Source organism: Petaurus breviceps, unplaced genomic scaffold, assembly GCF_028583685.1.
Source record: "Petaurus breviceps papuanus isolate PSGF00001 unplaced genomic scaffold, PetGlider_PUasm1.0 379, whole genome shotgun sequence".
Lineage (NCBI taxonomy): Eukaryota > Metazoa > Chordata > Mammalia > Diprotodontia > Petauridae > Petaurus > Petaurus breviceps.
Genome location: NW_027186303.1, coordinates 95,042 through 113,771, shown reverse-complemented (window position 1 = coordinate 113,771; position 18,730 = coordinate 95,042). Strand labels below are relative to the sequence as shown.

Genomic DNA, 18,730 nt, shown 5'->3' with positions numbered 1-18,730 from the left:
GAAGAAGAAGAAGAAGAAGAAGAAGAAGAAGAAGAAGAAGAAGAAGATAATAATGATGGTGGTGGTGGTGGTGATGATGATGAAGGAAGAAGATGATGATCAGTCCTGATCTCTTCTTTCTTTGGAATTGGGAAACTCAAGTTGTAGAAATTCACTCAATCAATTTAGATGGGCAAATCATCTATGGTTTAGTGTTAGAGAGTTTCCTAGAGACACAGAGAAGTTACATTGATTAACCCAGAATTACAGAGCAAGTATGTGCCAGGGGCAGGACTTGAACGCAGGCCCTTCTGACTCTAAGACCTTTGTACTTAGTAGGATTAAATATAAGTTTCTCCTTAAGGATACTGCTGTTTATTTTGTTCTAAGCTCGACTTTCCTTCCATAAACACTACTTCCCTTCCCTTCTGAATGGTATATTCTAAGTGTTCATATGATAACCATACCTGCTCATGGTCTCCAAGACCTTGAGAAAAGTAATTAATTACTTAGGTTTTGGACTAAAGCAATTTAATAGTCTTATTTTTTTTTAACTCCATAGGAAACAAGTTACATTGGCGATAACACTAACCATGATGGTGCAATATCCCTGATTTTCTCTCTCAAAGAAGAAGTTGGGGCACTGGCGAAAGTCTTACGTCTATTTGAGGTAAGGACTCTGCAGACTTTTGTTATGTTTTGACATTAATCATGTAACACAGCAAACATCTTAGCTGGCAGATCATTCCATTTTTTGTAATTGATATTATCTTCATTTCCAAATAAATCTACCTCCCCTATCCAGTGAGTGTTTCCCTGCAATTACAATGAAAAAGAAAAAGAAAGAAATACAGTTAGGCAAAACCAACGAACCCATCAGATCTCCCAATATGGGAGAGGGAGAATTTTCTCCTTTCTTTAGGGACAAGCTTAGTCATTACTAATATTTAGTCAATGTATTCAGTTGTGTTTTCTTGTTCTCTTTATTTACATTGTTGTGGTAACTTTTTATATCCATTCCTGGCTCTACTCCCTTCACTCAGCATCAGTTCATAAAAATTTTCCTATACTTGTCTAAATTCTTCATAATCATTGTTTTATATGAGATGGACAGTAACTTTCTCGTGTACTATAATTTGTTCAGCCATTCCCCAATGGGCATCTGTTTTATTTCCCATATCTTTTCCACCACAAAATTGTTGCTATGAATATTCTGGTGCATATGTAACTTTCCTTTCTACCTTTTACCTCCTTTGAAATTATGCCTGGCACTAGGATAGCTGGGCCGAAGTTTATGATTGTTTTTGTTACTTTTCTAGTAAAATTCCAAGCTGCATTCCAGGATAGTTATACCAAGTTACAGCTTCACCATCTGAGTATTAGTGTGTCTGTCTCTCCACAACCCTTCCAACATTCTACTCAGAATTTTTCTAACTGAAAGCGTTCAGAGAAAGGTCAAAGAATTATTTTTTTAGGAATAGTAAAAGATTTAATAAGGAAATTCTGAGGTTCTTTCTGACAGATTCTTGGATTCTGAGTCTGCAGATCATTAATTTTTCTTTTTCCCTTCATTTTATTCTGAAATGAATTGCAATTTTCAAAACATTATACAATTAATTGATTAGTTAACTATGCCTGTTTTAGATTTTTTTCTTTAAAAATGTATTTTCGAAGATAATTAACAACAATGAAATCCAAAGAGTATAGCACATGAACAAGTCTCTAGGCAGAGCCTCCAAGAAAGGGATGACCCTCAATTTTACCCTACTAACTCCCAAATTGAGGATAGTCATCTGTGCAAAAAAGTATGACTCTTTTGCTGACTCAGAAAGCATACAGACTAATTGAACCAATCAACAAGATAGTTTATCAGGAAAAAGCAATCAAGGATGGATTCTTTAAGAATCCTCTTTTAGACCCATTTGAAAGTTATTTCATGCAGGGTAGGATGTCAACGGGACAGAATATTAGCAGGGGTCCCTCTCACTCTTTCTACCCTTCAATGGACTAACCTAGAGGACTATGAAGAGAGTCATGGCCAGGGGAATCTTCTAAAGCAAATACAATATCAGTGGTGGGATTTGAATCCAGGTCCTCTAATCCTACATTTATTTTGTTACATATTTGTTACATACCCAGCAGAATTTCAAAGGGCTGATAAGTCAAGCTACTAACTGCCACCTCCATAGGTCGTAGTTTATATTATTCTGCAATGGCCTAACATTTTGAACAAACTTTAACATCTTAATGTCTCGATGCTAAGATTTTTTTTTTACCAAATTACTATTTGATAGACTCCTTTTCAGAAGGATTCAGCTTAATATTTTGATGTTAAGGGAGAAAAAAGAACTCAAGAACAAATGAAAATAATTTTTGTTGGAAGAGTTTTGAATTTTCTAAAGATTGTTGGTGTGGGCATCTTTTTTTCAGCCTGTTTTGGTAGCAGGCACGAAGTCTTTCACTTTCTCATCATTTGTTTCTTCCCTGCTTTAGGAGAATGATATCAACTTGACTCACATTGAATCCAGACCTTCTCTCCTAAACAAAGATGAGTATGAGTTCTTCACCAACCTGGACAATCGAAATGTCCCTGCTCTTGATGACCTCATCAAGAGCTTGAGGCATGATATTGGTGCCACTGTGCATGAGCTTTCCCGGGATAAAAAGAAAGACACAGGTCAGAGTCCCATGTGTTTCATGAGGCCATGAAGTCCTACCTAATAATGACCTGCTTTTGGAGACTCATTTTCTTTTAAAAGATCAAACTCTTGCTATTTCTTTCAGCAGTGTTTTTTTCTCTCCTTTTAGACTTTACTATTTTCCCCCCAAGGCAGTTGGGGTTAAGTCACTTCCCCAGGGTCACACAGCTAGTGTTAAGTATCTGCGGGGTATTCTATCCACTGTGTCACCTAGCTGCCCCAGATGTTACTGTTTTCAAGAGGGCATTATAATACATTGGCAAGAGCACTGGCTTTGGAGTCAGAGAGCCTGGATTTGAATCCTGACTCTGCAAGCTCTAACTATGTGACCTTGGACAAGTCATAGCCCTCCCTAAACCTGTTTCCTCATCTGTAAAAATGAATGGTTTTTATATCAGATGACTTTTTTGGTCCCTTCTAGCCCTAAATTTGCTTTATCTCTAGATTTTCTTGATTAATTTTCTTGATTTTACTGATTAATCAACAAGCATTTATTAAGCACCTACTGTGTTGTGCTTGTGCTTGGGGCTGAGGATAGAAGTACAAAGCATGAAACATTTATTACTTTCAAGAAGTTCCCATTCTTTTTTTTTTCTTGCCTTTTTGGAGGGCAATTGGGGTTAAGTAACTTGCTCAAGGTTACACAGCTAGTTTTGTGTGTGTGTGTGTGTGTGTGTGTGTGTGTGTGTGTGTGTGTCAAGTGTCTGAGGCCGGAACCGAACTCAGGTTCTCCTGACTCAGGGGCCGGGACTTTACTCACTGTGCCACCTAGCCGCCCCAAGAAGTTCCCATTCTAATGGATGAGAGCCCAAGGATCTATATACAGAATCCCCTCAGAATCCTAGGGATGCTTTTTATTAAAGCTTAAGAAAGAAGGAAAAGAAAGAAGTAAGCTTATTTTAGTCTTATTTAAGTTTAAAATAGTTTAAGACTTTGGAGATACTCTGTATATAGTTATATGAACATATAGATATTACCGAGTATGATATATTCCACCATATAATACACGGGAGAACTAGATGATGCAGTGGGTAGAATGTTGGCCTTGGAGTCAAGAGGATCTGAATTCAAATATGGCCTCAGATATTTTCTAGCTGTGTGACCGTGGCCAAGTCAATTTACCCTGTTTGCCTCAGTTTCCTCATCTATAAAATGAGCTGGGGAAGGAAATAGCAGATCTTTGCCAAGAAAACCCAAATGGGGCCATGAAGAGTCAGACATGACTGAAATGACTGAACAGAAATGATGGAATGACCAGGGAAGAGGTGGAGTGATGTGGGCTATTATTTAGGTGGAATGCCTAAATTTTATCCCTCCTTCCTTCTTAATTCTTTCTATTTTATTTTATTAACTTATTAACTCTTTCTTAACTCATTAACTCTTTATCCCTTCCCCAAAAGGAATGGTGTACCTAAAACTGAATCCAAATCTTGTGCCTCCAAGTCCAGTGGCTTCATTCCTTTGGTAACTGAACGGTTGTAGCTTAGAGACTCTAAGGGATGTTGTATTTCAGGGCTCAAAGGTCAGTCCAACTTGCATCATTTTTTTCCTAGTTCCATTTCAAAGTCCAAGCTGTTTCTCAGGACAGACTTTTAATGAGACCATGAAGACCTTGAACCAAAATATAGCTGAGTCATAGATGCACAAATCTAGACCTGGAAAGCAACCTGGAGGCCATCGGCTCCAGTCCTTTCATTTTACAACAGAGGTAACTGCATCTCAGAGAAGGAAAGTGACTGACCCATGATCACAAAGTTTGTAAGTGACAAGCTGGGATTTTAACTTAATTCCTCACCCCAAATCCAGCTTTGACCCCCTCAGGTTCATAAGGCTGAAAATAATGTTTTGCTGATATAGCTGATACAGTTTATAGGGAGAAGACAAACCTCTTGGAATGCAACTATGAATTGCTTTACTCGTAAATATGGATCTATGTAATATTCTAATAAAGCTAATTAAAAAGCTTCCTAAAAATCCCTTCCATCAGAGCAGAGATTTGGAGCTCGAGATCATTTAATCTAGAGGTTCTCAACTTTTTTGCATATGTATTATAGACCCCTTTGGCAGCTGGATGACATTTATAAACCCCTTCTCAGAATAAAGTTTTTAAGTTAATAAAATAAAATAGAAAGGATTAAGAAGGAAATTTATTCTAATGAAATACAGTTACTAGATCCCAGGGTAAGAATCATTTGTTCTATACCTTTGATTCCCTCCCTTCAACCGCCCCCCCCAATCTCTCCTATTAAAGATGAGGAAATTGAGTAACCCAGAGTTTAAGGGATTTGCCTCATATACGTAGTTAATAGAAGGACCAGGAATTAATATAAGTTTTGGGGGCCCCCAAACTCTGTGCTCTTTCCATTTAATTGCTGCTTCCTCTGAAAAGAATGGCTAAGGCAGGGGGATGAATTCCTTGGTGACTGACAGTTGCCACTTCATTGCCTAAGGGTAATTGGGTAGATATTAAAAGGCTTTGTGCCATGTGGAGGGGGAAATAAGGGGGGAGGGTTCAGGTCTTTGGGAGGTAGGATGCATCAATGCCTGGTAAGATCAAACTCCATCTTGCTTCTTTTCTCCCCTGTCAAAGCTCATGGCTGGGTCCCTGATGACTTCCATGTCCCACTTGCTTGGCCACCTGCTCTTAACCGAAGCCCCAGGCCAGGAAGTACAAAGGGCTCGTCTCATTTCAAATAGCCTCTCTGGCTCTGGTTGGAGCAGGTGGAGTCTGGGACTGACCAGAACACTTGAGCAGGAAATCAAGACAAATGACAAGCACCGTGGCCTCCAGGGGAGTCTGGGAAGGTGTTATGTTATGGAAGTTTTTTTGAGATGGGGAGGAGGAAGGAAGAAAAAGAAGGGAGAAAGTCTGGTTAAAGTGGACAAAATTACTGGGCAAAGAGATGTGTTTGTAACAGCAGCTATCTCTGTACAGCCACAAGGGACCCAGCAGATATATAGCTACTTATTTCATATGAATTGGAGCTGAAAGGACTCTTAGAGATAATTTAGTACAAATTTCGTATGTTGCAAATGAGGAAACTGGATTCCAGAGATGTGTTATTTCTGTATATATCTTGGCAAGTCCTTATCAGAGATATTTGATGCAGAGATTTTTTTCTCCCAATCAACAGTGTCCTTTTTTATCCTAGGTGCATTAATTTTGCTCATACAAAACCCTTATAATTTCACATACTCAAAATTATCTATTTTATCTTGTGTTACAGCCTTTATCTCTTGTTTGCTTAGGAATTCTTTCTGTAGCCATAGCTGTAAAAGTTGCCTGATCTAGCTCTGCCTTAATTTTTTTTAATGGTGTGATCTTTTTCAGTCCCATATCCATTTGGAGCTTATTGTATTACTTGGTATAAGACATTGGGTAAAACCTAAGTTTTCAGGCAGTTTGGCAGGAATTAAGGGGAATTCAGCCCACTGTCTTGGAAAGAATGCTGTATTAAGAACTGAGTTTGAGCCCCAGCTCTATCATTAGCTTTGTGACCTTGAACAAATAATTTTACCTTTCTAGTCCTCAGTTTCTTCATCTGTAAAGTTAGGGGGTTGGACTCAATGATTCTGAAGACTTTTTCATCTCTAAATCTTACCCCATAATTTGCCCAAGGTCACCTAGGTAGTGAGAGGCAGATCCTTCCATCTTTCTCTGAAAATCCTCCCCCTGTATGACAACTGGCTTCAGTACATTTCCACCAAGAGGGCAAAAGGAGTAAGGAAGACTGGTTTTCTCCAGGGCGATAGGAAGCAAGAGCTTTCCAGAAGTGCGGCCAAGCATTTAATATAGGGAACAATGATTGAAGATGGTCTTATAAGATTTATTGAACAGACGTTTATTAAACACCTACTATTTTTCAGGTACTGTGCTAGAGAATGGGAATACAGAGACAGAAACAACTTCTGCCATTAAAGGGCTTACATTGTCTTAATAACAATGCTTCATAGTTCTATAATTATTTAAGTTTTACAAAGCTCATTCCTTGTAGTGACTCTCTGAAGCAGTCGATTTGATGATGAAGTGTCTAAACTCAGTGAACTTGGAATTAGGAAGGCTTGTCAATAATAAATACCCATATCTAATCTTTATTTGTCTCAGTTTCCTCATCTGCGAAACGAGTGTAACAGTCGTACCTACTTTCTATGGTTGTTGTGACTATCAAATGAGATAATATTTGTAGCACTTAGGAAACTTTAAAGTATGATATAGATGTTACTATTATGACTATTTGAGTCCCAATCTCTGCAAAGAAGGGAAGGAGGTGCCATTTTTATCCACTGTATATTATTTTCCTGGTTCTACATATTTCACTTTGCATCTATACTTAAAACACTTCCTAAGATTCTCTGAATTCTTCTATACAGCACATACTATGTAAGCTCTTTGACTGAGAGGACTGTTCCACTTTTCTCCTTGCATCTTTAGCACCTGGCACATAGTAGGTACTTAATAAATGGCTATTGATGAACTGATTACATTGATACACTCTGATTTGTGTTGCCATTTCCCAGTTCCTAGCACAATGGTCCTAGTATATAGTGGCTGCTAAATACATTCTTGATTAATTAATCGATTGACTGACAGGCATCAAAACTGTGTTTGCATTTTTTTTGCTAACACAGAAATAGATACTTATGAATATTTTGGTGTATGCATGTCCTTATTTCTTTGACCTTCCTGACCTAGGGATCAGGAGTTCTGAACCTGAAGTCTGTGAAGTTGTTGTTGTTGTTTCTAAAAATATATTTAGACAACCATATCCCAGTGTAATTGGTTTCCTTAGTAATCTTTTGTATTTTTTTTAACTTTTAAAAACATTATTCAGAGAAGAGATCCATAACTTTTGCCAGATTGCCAAATGGGACAATGATGCAAACACATTTAAGAATCTTTGTTTTAGATTTTATGAATGCCCTGGTACAGGATTCCAGATCATTTGGCAGGTATTTTGAACTGGGAGATCTTTTCTAAACAAGGAAACTTTCCTGGGATATTTGAAAAGTTGCTATTTGTGCAGAGCTCGAGAATGAGATCATTTCTTTCCAAAGAGAATCAGGCAAGTCTCAACTGATGATTCCTCTTCCGACCCAAATTCCCATTAAATCCAAGGCCTCCAGAGCTCAGAAGCAGGGCCTAGGGTGTGTTTAAGTGGATTCCATGAATCCCTCTGGTCAGTTAAGCTGGTCCAGCCTGCATTCTGTCCCCTCAATGGTTCAAAGGGCCATATGGATGATAGAAAATGAAAAGTTTAGGTTTTTAATTGCCAAAGTTCCCCGCCTCCAAACCTGCTTAAGCCAGGTTAATTACAGCAACATGTTAAAGAAGCCCCAACCTTCTCCATGCATCCTTGAGAGGCTGACATGAGTTTAATAGGATTTGAGCTCAGAGACGCTTTGAATCCTTAAGGTCGTCCTCCCCCTGCTTCTTCTTCCCTGATGATCTAAAATCCTTCCTCAAAACAACATAAAAGAGCATTAATATCTTCCATCAACCCATCTCTTAATCCTCTTACCTATCCCTTTGAGAGCTCTCCATGACATTACATTGAGGTGGGGGGTGGGCAGGGTGGGGAGAGGGACATTCCAACTATGGAGACAGATCGCAGCGACCAGGAGAAAGACAGACAAAGCATTGTGCCTAGAAATAGATTTATGATCTTAGATTTGGAAGGAGATTTCTGTTTGGAAGGACTTTCTGAGGGGCCAATGGACTTGAGCTGGGAAGGAGGTTGCTAGGGCTGGGATGATGAAAGGATGCTCAGTGGGGCGTCAGGCCTGCGTGCAGAATAATAGGATGCTCTGGACCAGGAGGTGGGGAAATAAAAAGGCAGAATTTTCTGGGAGGCAGGAATGGGTTACTCTGCTATTACCTTTGTATCAGGCCAAAATGCAGATGGGATATTTTAGTAAGAAATTTGATATTTCGTAAATGACAAAACTGAGACCCACAGAACTAATGTGACTTGCTGGAGATCACCCAGATTTGTAAATATCAGAGACAAGGGCTCAAATGAACACTTGTTGACTTCCTATCAGTATCCCAAGTGGTGGGTAGAGGGGTCACCATTTCGGGTGCTTTGGTACATGAGGAAGATATGCTTGCGTTTAATTGGGGCAAAGAAAAACTGTTTTGCATTGGAAATTTAGAGCTGGAGGGAAACTTAGAAGCCATGGTATAAAAGATTTAGAGCTGGGAGGAACCTCAGAGGACAACTTATCTATTTCTCTCATTTTACAGATAGGAAAACTGAGGCCCAGGGTTATGAATAGATTCACCCAAAGTCACACAGAGAGTAAAAGTCTGAGACAGGATTTGAACCCAGCTCTAACTCCAGAATTGGAGTCAGGGTTAAATTCTAACTTCTGACACTTACCAGCTGCTTGATCCTAGATCCCATTGACCCAACTCATTTCTTACTTTTCTGTGACTCAATTTCTTCATTTATAAAATGAGAGCTGCAAGGTCCTTCTGATCTCTAATTTCATTATCCCATGATCCAAACTCAGATTAATTCATTGGGTCCCTAGAGCAAGAATACCACTTCTTCTTTCACAGTCCCAGGGCTGAGTCTGAGAGGCAAGAGAGGGGTATCTTTCTAGTATCACTCATTAACAATTGTGTATTCCCCCTCATAGCAATAGACCAATTGTTACCAATCCCATCAATGAACTGATTGGCATCAATTAGCTTTTACAAATGGGTATTTCTTGAGAAGTTATAGGAAGGACTGAGGTAAAGAAATAACTTCCCAAATCAGGGGCGCCATCTTCCCTCTACCCACCTATTTACCCCCTTGGGAATGTGGACTCACAGTGGTCACTGCAAAACATTCCCTCGGGGTCTTTTTCTCCTTCCTAGATGCCCCACTTAGAGTCTAGTTCTGGGAATGGCATATCCAATGAATGGTTCTCTCCCTTGCTGATAGGACTTGGTATCTCTGCTGCCTCATCAGTTTCCAGCTCAGGGCTGGATCCTCACTGTATTCTGCAGAGACCACTAGGTGACTCAAGGAATAGAGCACGGGCTTGGATTCAGGAAGACCTGAGTTCAAATCCAGTCTCATTTTGTGATTCTGGACAAGTTTCTTAACTTCTGTTTCCCTCAGTTTCCTTGACTGTAAAATGTGGAGAATACAGCACTTACCTTCCAGAATTGTTGTGGGAACCAAATGAGGAAATATTTGAAAGTTTTGAAAGATAGATTGGGGCCAGGTGGTAAAAAGTTTTAGATGGCAACAAGAGTATATGTTTTATCCACAGGGGTAATAGGGACTCACTGAAGGTTCTTGAGAAGAGTAGCGGCCTGATTTTCAAGGACTATCATGTTGAGGACAAATTGAATGTGTTCTCTTTAGCCCCAGACAGCAGAATCAGGGAGAATCAGAATCTCCAACCAGGGTGGAGGTTACAAGGAGGCTGGAAATCATGAAAAAACTCCCTAACAATTAGAATTGTCCCAGGGTAGAATGGCTTCTTAGAGATGTATGTTTCCCTACCTTAGGAGTCTTCAAACAGAGGCTGAATGGTCACTTACTGGTCTTCGTTTTGTATCTGGATTGTATTCCATAATCCCTTCCAGTGCTCAGATCCGGTGATTATGTGATTCAGTGTTGGATGGGCCTGTGCTTAGGGAGAAAAATGATTTTTTCTTTGCTTATATTGCCTGTGAGGTAAAAGAAATGTATAAATGAATAGGAGAGAATATGGATATTAGAAGGGGAGAGAGGTGATGTAGGAAGGCCAAGAAGAGGAGATACAGGGTCTACCATTCACTGACAGTGTAAGAAATATCTGTTATTGATCTGCCTCCAGCCTATGGAGATCGTAAATGAGCAGGTGATAATTTTAGTACAAATAAGACAAAAATAGACCCCTATGAATGGGGGAAAATTTGATGAGTTCAACCTTTTTCACTCCTAAGTGTGCTAAGCCCAGCCTGCCATATAACTGGTTGGAATATATTTAGTTTTTCCCTTTTAAACTTAGGTGACCTAGGGGTATATTCAGATAATTTATTTCTTATTAGAGATAAACCCCTCATCAGAGCATCTAGAATGCTGGGGATGGAGACAGAAAGACCTGAGTTCAAATCTGGCCTCAGACTTTTACTAGCTGTGTGATCTTGGCCAAGTCTTAACCTTGGTTTGCTCAGTTTCCTCAATTGAGGAAACTATCAATTATCATTATTATTTATCATTATTAATTATTATCAATCATCAGGAAATTATCAATGGGGATAATAACAGTACCTACCCCCCCATGATTATTGTGATCAGATAATTTTTGTAAAATGCTTAGCACAGGGCTTAGTACATAGTAGGTATTGAATAAATGTTTGTTCCCTCTCACTTGTCCTCTTATTAGTAACTTTATAAACATTTAATAAATTCTTATCCCCTGCCACCTTCCTTCTTATTAATACATTTATAACTACTTTGCATTAAATAGTTAGCTTGAATCCCATCACTAAAATTAAATAATCATATTTAACAAACTAGAGACATCTTTTGTATTAATGCTTATTACTCTTATTTATCCATCATTAAATTCTAAAATTCCTGAATACATACATATTAGATGTATATACACATGTATATATATAGTATATATCAAAGCAATAATAGATGTGAAGACATATTTAATTAATGATATTATTTTGTCTGTGACCAATGTCGCAACTTGAAACACCTCAAACTTTCAACATTGTGGTAGTTGATTCCTCTTTACTTGTCTGGAAACTTTGTCTTCCTCCATTCAGCTCATTCTACATGTTAATTGTAGTCTTTTCAAAATCTTTTCTTCATTTCTCTTCAAAGTGAATCTTTTTATTTATTTCTTTTTTAATAATCACAGGAAAGAATTTCACCTTCTCTTCAAGCTCTTCATAGAATTCTCTCTAGACCGTTCTTTCTACCATAATACTTAAGGCAGTTCTGATAAGGAAGAAGTTTCACATTCCCTTCTTCCTCTTCTGTCTTATCCATAGATGCTCATGGATCACAGATCCAACATCCTTACTCCTTAGGGAGAAGTGTTTCACATTAAGTCATTTTCCCAAAGGGGGAAACAAAAACAAGCAAAGCTAAAGTAAGACAATTCTGAATTGACGTCTAAAACTTCTTACATAATTGAGTTTCCCCTTAACATTTCATCTACCTCTTTTTCAGTTTCCTTATTTGTAAAATGAGGATAATAATAGCAAGAACTCCAAGTGGTGGTTGTTGAAGAATAAATGACATAACGTATGTAAAGTGCAAACCTTAAGAGTGCTACATACATTTTTTAAACATCATCTTCCTCCTCCTCCTTATTATTATTATTATTATTCGACGAACATTCAGTAAGTCCTTACTAGGTTCCAGGCACTCTGCTAAGATCTAATAGATGTATCAAACAAGGGTTACGTTTATTTACGTAACACTTTTTTCTCTTTATTGTGTCATCACCCACCTTCTTAGTCTAAAATCCAGGGCAAGGTGACTTCTGTTCTCACTACTCTACTGAATTTTTTTTTCTAAGTCCAATGGCAATCTCCTCCTCCTCCAATCCAGCAATCTTCCCTGAGTCTTCATCTGATTTTACCCTTTGCCTGAGTCTGACACTGTTGCCCAACCCTTCCTTTTTAGCAATCTCCTTGTACTCTGGGACACTGCTCTCTCCTGTTTCTCCTTCCCTTTCCCCTGATCTCTGATCTACATTTTTTTCTGCCTTCTTATTTTGTACTTCTTCTTCCTTATGTCCCCTAAAGTTCCACTCTCTCTTCTTCTGACTACGCTTTTTTGCTTTGGCAATCCCATATCATTTGTGGGCTTAGTGACTGTCTCACGCAAATGATGCCTAATTCTGTATTTCCACTTCTAATTCCTCCCCAGAGCACCAGATCCATTTCCAAATGCCTGTGGGGTATGTCAGTCTGGATATTGTCCAAAAGCCACTTCCTCATCATAGCCCATTAATTCTTCACTCCCCATCCTCTGTTGAGCATTTAGGATTTCTGTTTGGGTAAAAGTAGGACTAAAAAAAAATCTCTGAACACCCTTCCATTTCTGAACTAGGTTTGAAAGCTTGTAGTCATTCTCCTTCTCGCTGTTTATATTCTCATTTGTGTTGTAGTTATTTGTGTATACAGCAACTCCACAGCTAGACTGTAAGCTCCTTGAGGGCAGGGGCTGTCATTTCTTATCTTTAACACCTATTCCATATAATATAGTGAGTACTGAATACATGTTTGAAGTGGAGCATATATTTTTTAAAAATTACTTTCACATGCATTGTTTTATTTGTGGAAGAAGTTGCCTCAGAACTGAGTTTAGGACAGGGGTGGGGAACCTATGGCCTTGAGGCCACACTTGGCCCTCTAGGTCCTCAAGTGTGTCCCTTTGACTGAATCTAACCTTAACAGGCTGCAAGTTCCCCACACCTGGTTTAGGACATTTTTTCCTGGTGTTCAAAAGGGTTAGAGAGTAGAGTTTTCCAAACATAGACCAATGAACTTTATTTGGAGTCATAGGAAATACTAGATTTTTTCCCTATTCAGATAATTTATTTTTCTTATTAGAAATAATCCCCTCATCAGAGGCAGCTAGAATGCTGGGGCTGGAGACAGACTTTTACTAGCTGTGTGATATGTAAGGAAGAATGACTACAATGTTTCAAACCTGGGTCAGAAATGGAAGGGCATTCAGCAGTCTTTTAGTCCTTCTCTTACCTAAACAGGAATTCTAAATTGTAGTGTCATCAACAGAAAAAAGGGAGTTAAGAATTAGCAGGTTATCATGAACCTATTGTTTAGAAGGATGGTTTCTGAGCATTTAGAAAAGGAAACTGATTATAAAAAGCTAAAAAAAAGTGGGCTACCCCAGATTTAACTTCATTTCTATTTTTGTTAGGGTTCCTAGATGGCTAAGTAGAGGGAACAATATAGATGCAATCTTTCCTAGATTTTGCCAAGGCATTTGGCAATATTTCTTGAGAGCTAGGTGTTGGCTACATGATGGTATTCTTAAGTGGGCTATCTAAAACTGCTTGAATGATCAGACTTAAAGAGTAGTGATTAATTGATTGATGTCAATTTGCGCAAAGACATCTTTGTGAAGTAATCAAAGGTCAGTCCTTGATCTTGATTTTCCCCTAACATGTTTATCAATGATGTTGGTGAAGTGTAGATGATATACTTTTCAAATTGTTCAATGACTCAAATGGGAGTCAACATATCTGATGACAAGGCCAGGATCTAACAGGATTTCGACAGGCTGAAATGATGAGTCAAATCGAATGAGAGAAAATTTATAGAATCTTAGAATAACAGAATATCAGAGTTGGAGGAGATCCCAGTTATTATCTAGCTAAAGCCATACCTGAAAAATAAAATGACCTCCATAGTACAAGTGACAAGTGTTCAGATGACTATTCTTTAATGACCTCCAATGACTGGAGACTCACTACCTTCCAAGGAAACCCATTCTATTTTAGGCTACCTCTAGGGGAGTGAGCCCTCAGGAGGGGAAACATACATGAAATGCCTGCTGTCTATAAGGCACTGGACCAAATGTATCAGTTAGGATGTTTATGGTGATGTCAAGCCTAAATTTGCTTTTTTGCGCCTCCCAATTTGTCCTCCTAGTCCTGCCTTTGGGGGCCTAATTAGGAGAAGGGTTAGTTGAAGTTCTGGTACACAGCCCTTCAAATACCTTTAAGGCATCCGTAATGTTTCCCCTCTAAAATCCACATTCTTTCAGCTTATCCTCATACAGCATGAACTTGAGGCCCTTCACCATTCTACTTGCTTTTCTCTGGACACTCTCCATCCTGTGAGTGTCATTCCTAAAATGTGGCACCCCAAAAGGAAGGCAGTAGGGATAAATGTAAAGCCACATTAACAATAATCATAGCTAATATTGATATAGCTCTTTAAGGTTTCAAACAAAACCTTGCAGATAGCATATCCTTTGGTCCTCAAAACAACTCAGGGAGATAGCGTACTATTATCATCTCCATTTTACTAAGGCAAACAGAGGTTAGGTGGCTTGCCTAGGGTTATATAAGGCTGAATCTGAACTCAGGCCTTGTTTACTCCAGGTCCAGCACTCTGTCTGCTATGCCACATAACTGTCTCTGATCACAGGCACATAGATTTAGAGCTGGAAAGGACCTTAGAATCCTAGCTAATCAACCACCCTACCCCTTTTATTTTACAGATTCTAGGCACTGTGCCATGGGCTAGAGAAAGGGCTGACATTTTCAAGGAAGCCTAAGGTTTGCCAAACACTTCTCCACATAGCAACTATCATTTTCCACGGTCACCTTGCAAGACAACACAAACACACACACACACACACAGAGTCTATTTTATAGGCTTTGCAGGCCACTAACCCCCTCAGTTCTCTCTCTAGGGACTATTGTCTAGACACATGTTACCCATCCAATATTGACCTTTTGGATTTTTGCCATGCAAGTATATGCCTAGCAAATAGTGGGCGTTTAATAAGTGGTGATGGCTGTTTTTTTTTTTACCAACCTTCTCATTTTACAGATGAGGAAACTGAGGGCTAAATTGATTAAACTACTTGTCCAAGGTCAAAGAGATAATAAATCAGTAATGGGATTTGAACTCTGCTCTTCTGACTCCAAATCCTTTGATCTTTCCAATGTTCTATCTGATCTCTAGATCATAAGGGTCATACACTTGGACCACCATGCTATCTAAATCACTTAAAAATGTAATTGGTAAATGTTTAACAAATTGAATAGACATATTGTGTTTTTTGGTTGTTTTAGTCATGTCCAACTCTTTGTGAAAACTTGGGGTTTTCTTGGCAAAGAGTGGTTTGTCATTTCTTTTTTGAGCTCATTTTACAGATGCGGAAACTGAAGCAAACAGGTAAAGTGACTTACTCAGGGTCACACAGTTAGGAAGTGTTTGAGGCTGGAGTTTAACTCAGGGAGATTAATCTTCCTGATTCCAGACCCAGCATTCTATCCACTCTGCCATCTAGCTTCCCCTAAGTACTATAAAACATAGACGATGCTAATATGTAGTTTTCTCAGGGATCCTTGCATATGGTCAGTTTCTATTTGAGTTTGGCCCCACTGCTTTAGGATGACCTTTAAAATTCTAGAACCTATGGTCAATCTCAGTATGGATTCTAAATGCAAAAATGATGGCCCATGGAGGGGATTCTAAGAGAGGCGTTGTGTCCAGAACAATGTTGGTGGCAGGCCAACTCTGCTTTGCCCTACTCAGAGCATATCCAAAACACTGTGGTCAATTCTGGGCACCATATTTTAGAAAGGCCTTCAACAAATTGGAGGAAAGAAGGGCATCCAGGATAGGGAGAGCAGAAGAAAGTCTACCCTGTGGGATCAGCTGAAAAACTTGCTACATCTTGGGCTGGAGGAACAAGGCAGATGAAGGGACTCATCCAAGGTCACAAAGTCGCAAATAGCAGAGTTGGCACTTGAACTCAGGTCCTCTGACTACAAATCTCTTTCCACTATACTGCATTTTCCTGCAAGTCCCACAAATGGCATGCTTTGGCTACACCTCTGGCACAGAGTAAGTTCTCCACACTGTCTGACATAAAAAAAAATTCTTGTGATTTTCACATGCTCATCTCTTTTTGATAACAATAGCTACATTTACATAGTTCCTACTATGTGCCACGTACTGGTCTAAATACTTTACAATGATCATTTCATTTGATCCTCACAACAACTCTGGAAGGTACATGCTATTTTTAGCTCCATTTTTTCAGATGAGGAAACTGAGGCAAAGAGAGTACATGATTTGCTCAGGGTCACATAGCTAATAAATGTCTAAGGCTGAATTTAAACTCGGGTCTTCCTAACTCTAGGGTCAGCACTCCATCTACTTGGGCAGTACACACACACACACGCACACACACACACACACAGAGTCAAATACAGAGGGCAAGTATAGCAATAATGAAGATGATGACAATGAAAATAATAAATTGTAATATGTGGTTTTTAATCTAACACTTTAAAATTTGCAAAGTACTTAACATATTCAGTCTTACTTGATCTACCCTATTTTGGCCAATAAGGAAACTGAGGTACAGAGAAGTAGGATGACTTTCCCAAAGTCACACAGCTAGTAGCAAAACTGGCATTCAGACCTATGCTTCCCAATTGCATGTATTTCCTTCTTTCTATAACTCCATGTTGCTTGTTGCTGTATTTATACTGCCAACATCGATGAGGCCTCAGACTCTTAAAATGGCAGCCACTTAGCTATTTTTCATGTACTTGGAACAAAATGAAGTTATGTTATATAAGTTCCCTCGGGAGTTTAAACACATGAGAAGCCACCCAGTAGTCCAGTCTGTCCTTTGGGGACTGGAGAGGGTCTGGGTCTGTCTACACAATGATCCTCTTCATGATGGTTTTGGGAGGCCCATTGACTTAGAGAGAGACACCCAGGAGCCCTGGGTAGAGAGAATTAAAATGTTATTCTATTTCAGGCCAGTGAAATGGAGGATTTATTGCTTTTACTGAGACAGGCTAGAGCCAAAGGTTATGGAGTAGCTGGGGGCAGGGGAGAGGGTATAACGGATGGGTCAGCCTAGTTAGTGTTGGCAAGGGCAATTGGGGGAGGGTTAGAATGCAATCAGACTGGGTCTCGTTCTCCTTTAGATTTAATAAGCTTGAAGGTGACCTTAGCTGCAAATGCACCTCTCCTCTTTGCACAGACTCAGGAAGGCTCATCTTTTGGGGGCCATTGGGCACAAGTACTCCCTGTTCACCCTACATGAATGGGACCGAAAAGTGAGTGCCCAGGGCCAACCTTTAAATAAATGCCTTTGCCCCTCTTAGCACCAAATCAATATTTATTAATTATCAACCCGCCTGGGCCCTTTGTTACTTTACAGAGACCCTCTGTTGCCTGAGCCTGGGGTGGTCACTCATTAACTCAGGAGTAGGGAGCCAGCCAGACTGGGGAATCAGGCCCAGGGAAGACCTATGGACCAAGAAGCCATTAAAAAAGATCATTAATGAGCTAATTTGATTTGATTAGCTAATTTTTCTTTTTTTAAAGCGGTCACCTAGGAAGTTGCTGGGGTCAGTCTCAATGGCAGTGTTAAGGGTTAGAGAGAAAGAGGCTTAATCCCTTGGGACAAGAGGAGAAATTTGAGCACCAAATCAGGAAATGGACAAATGTGAAAAAATTCTACCCCTCCCTCTTGTCCCAGAAAAACTACTGGGGAACTTGATGCTATCCCAGGGACTTGCCTAAGCCTTGGGGACCTCGGGTTCAGGCTGTCCCCTTGAAGAGGGTTTACCTGTATTTTCTATTGTTGGGGCCAGCCTCAACTGGGAAACAGAGGTGAGTGGGAAGGGTCCTAGTTTGGAAGCCCATAGTTCTAGGTTCTCTGGTACCTAATCTGCCACTGGTGGTTACTTGTTCAAGGTGACCTGAACAGTGTTAAGTGACTTGTTCAAGGTCACATAGCTGGCTCGAGAACCTTGGAAAAATCAGTGTGACTTTTCTAAGCCTCATTTTCTTTATCTGTCAAATGGGTCTAATAATGCCTGCTTCTCTTACAGGCCTATACTGAAGCTCAAATAAGATGAGAAAAGTGAAAGGGCTTAGAAAAATATAAGTAAAATATATATATACAAAGGATTATTACTGAATTTGTGTTGATGCTTTAATTTAATTGACATTTGTGGTTTTATTGGTTTAATTCATCTGGTTAAGTAACACATTCATGGTTCCCCAGATTGTAAGTTTAAGAGGCAAAATTGGAACCCAAGTCTTTCTAATTCCAAGGTCTCTCACTTATCCATTTATGCCTTGCTTCTTTTCTTGCCTTTGGTACATCACTATTAATACTCTACCATTTTGGCTTAGTACTCTCATCTTGTCCACATCCCAGGTGAGAATAACATTTGAATTCTTTTTACTTGGGCCTCCTGGATGTTCCCTCTGAATCAACAGTCTTTCCAAATCCATGAAAGGTATCATTCCAGGGCCGGGGAACCTGTCGCCTCAAGGTCACATATGGCCTTCTAGGTTTTTGGAT

General features: G+C 39.4%; 1 protein-coding gene across 1 annotated transcript in view; it reads left to right on the top strand.

The window, feature by feature from the left end:
• The window catches only part of PAH (phenylalanine hydroxylase), a 73,423-nt gene that overhangs the window by 3,449 nt on the left and 51,244 nt on the right, over positions 1 to 18,730 (top strand). The window contains exons 2-3 of the mRNA XM_069099362.1: positions 542 to 649; positions 2,473 to 2,656. Coding sequence (XP_068955463.1) covers positions 542 to 649; positions 2,473 to 2,656 — 292 coding nt within the window. The remainder of the gene's footprint in view (positions 1 to 541; positions 650 to 2,472; positions 2,657 to 18,730) is intronic.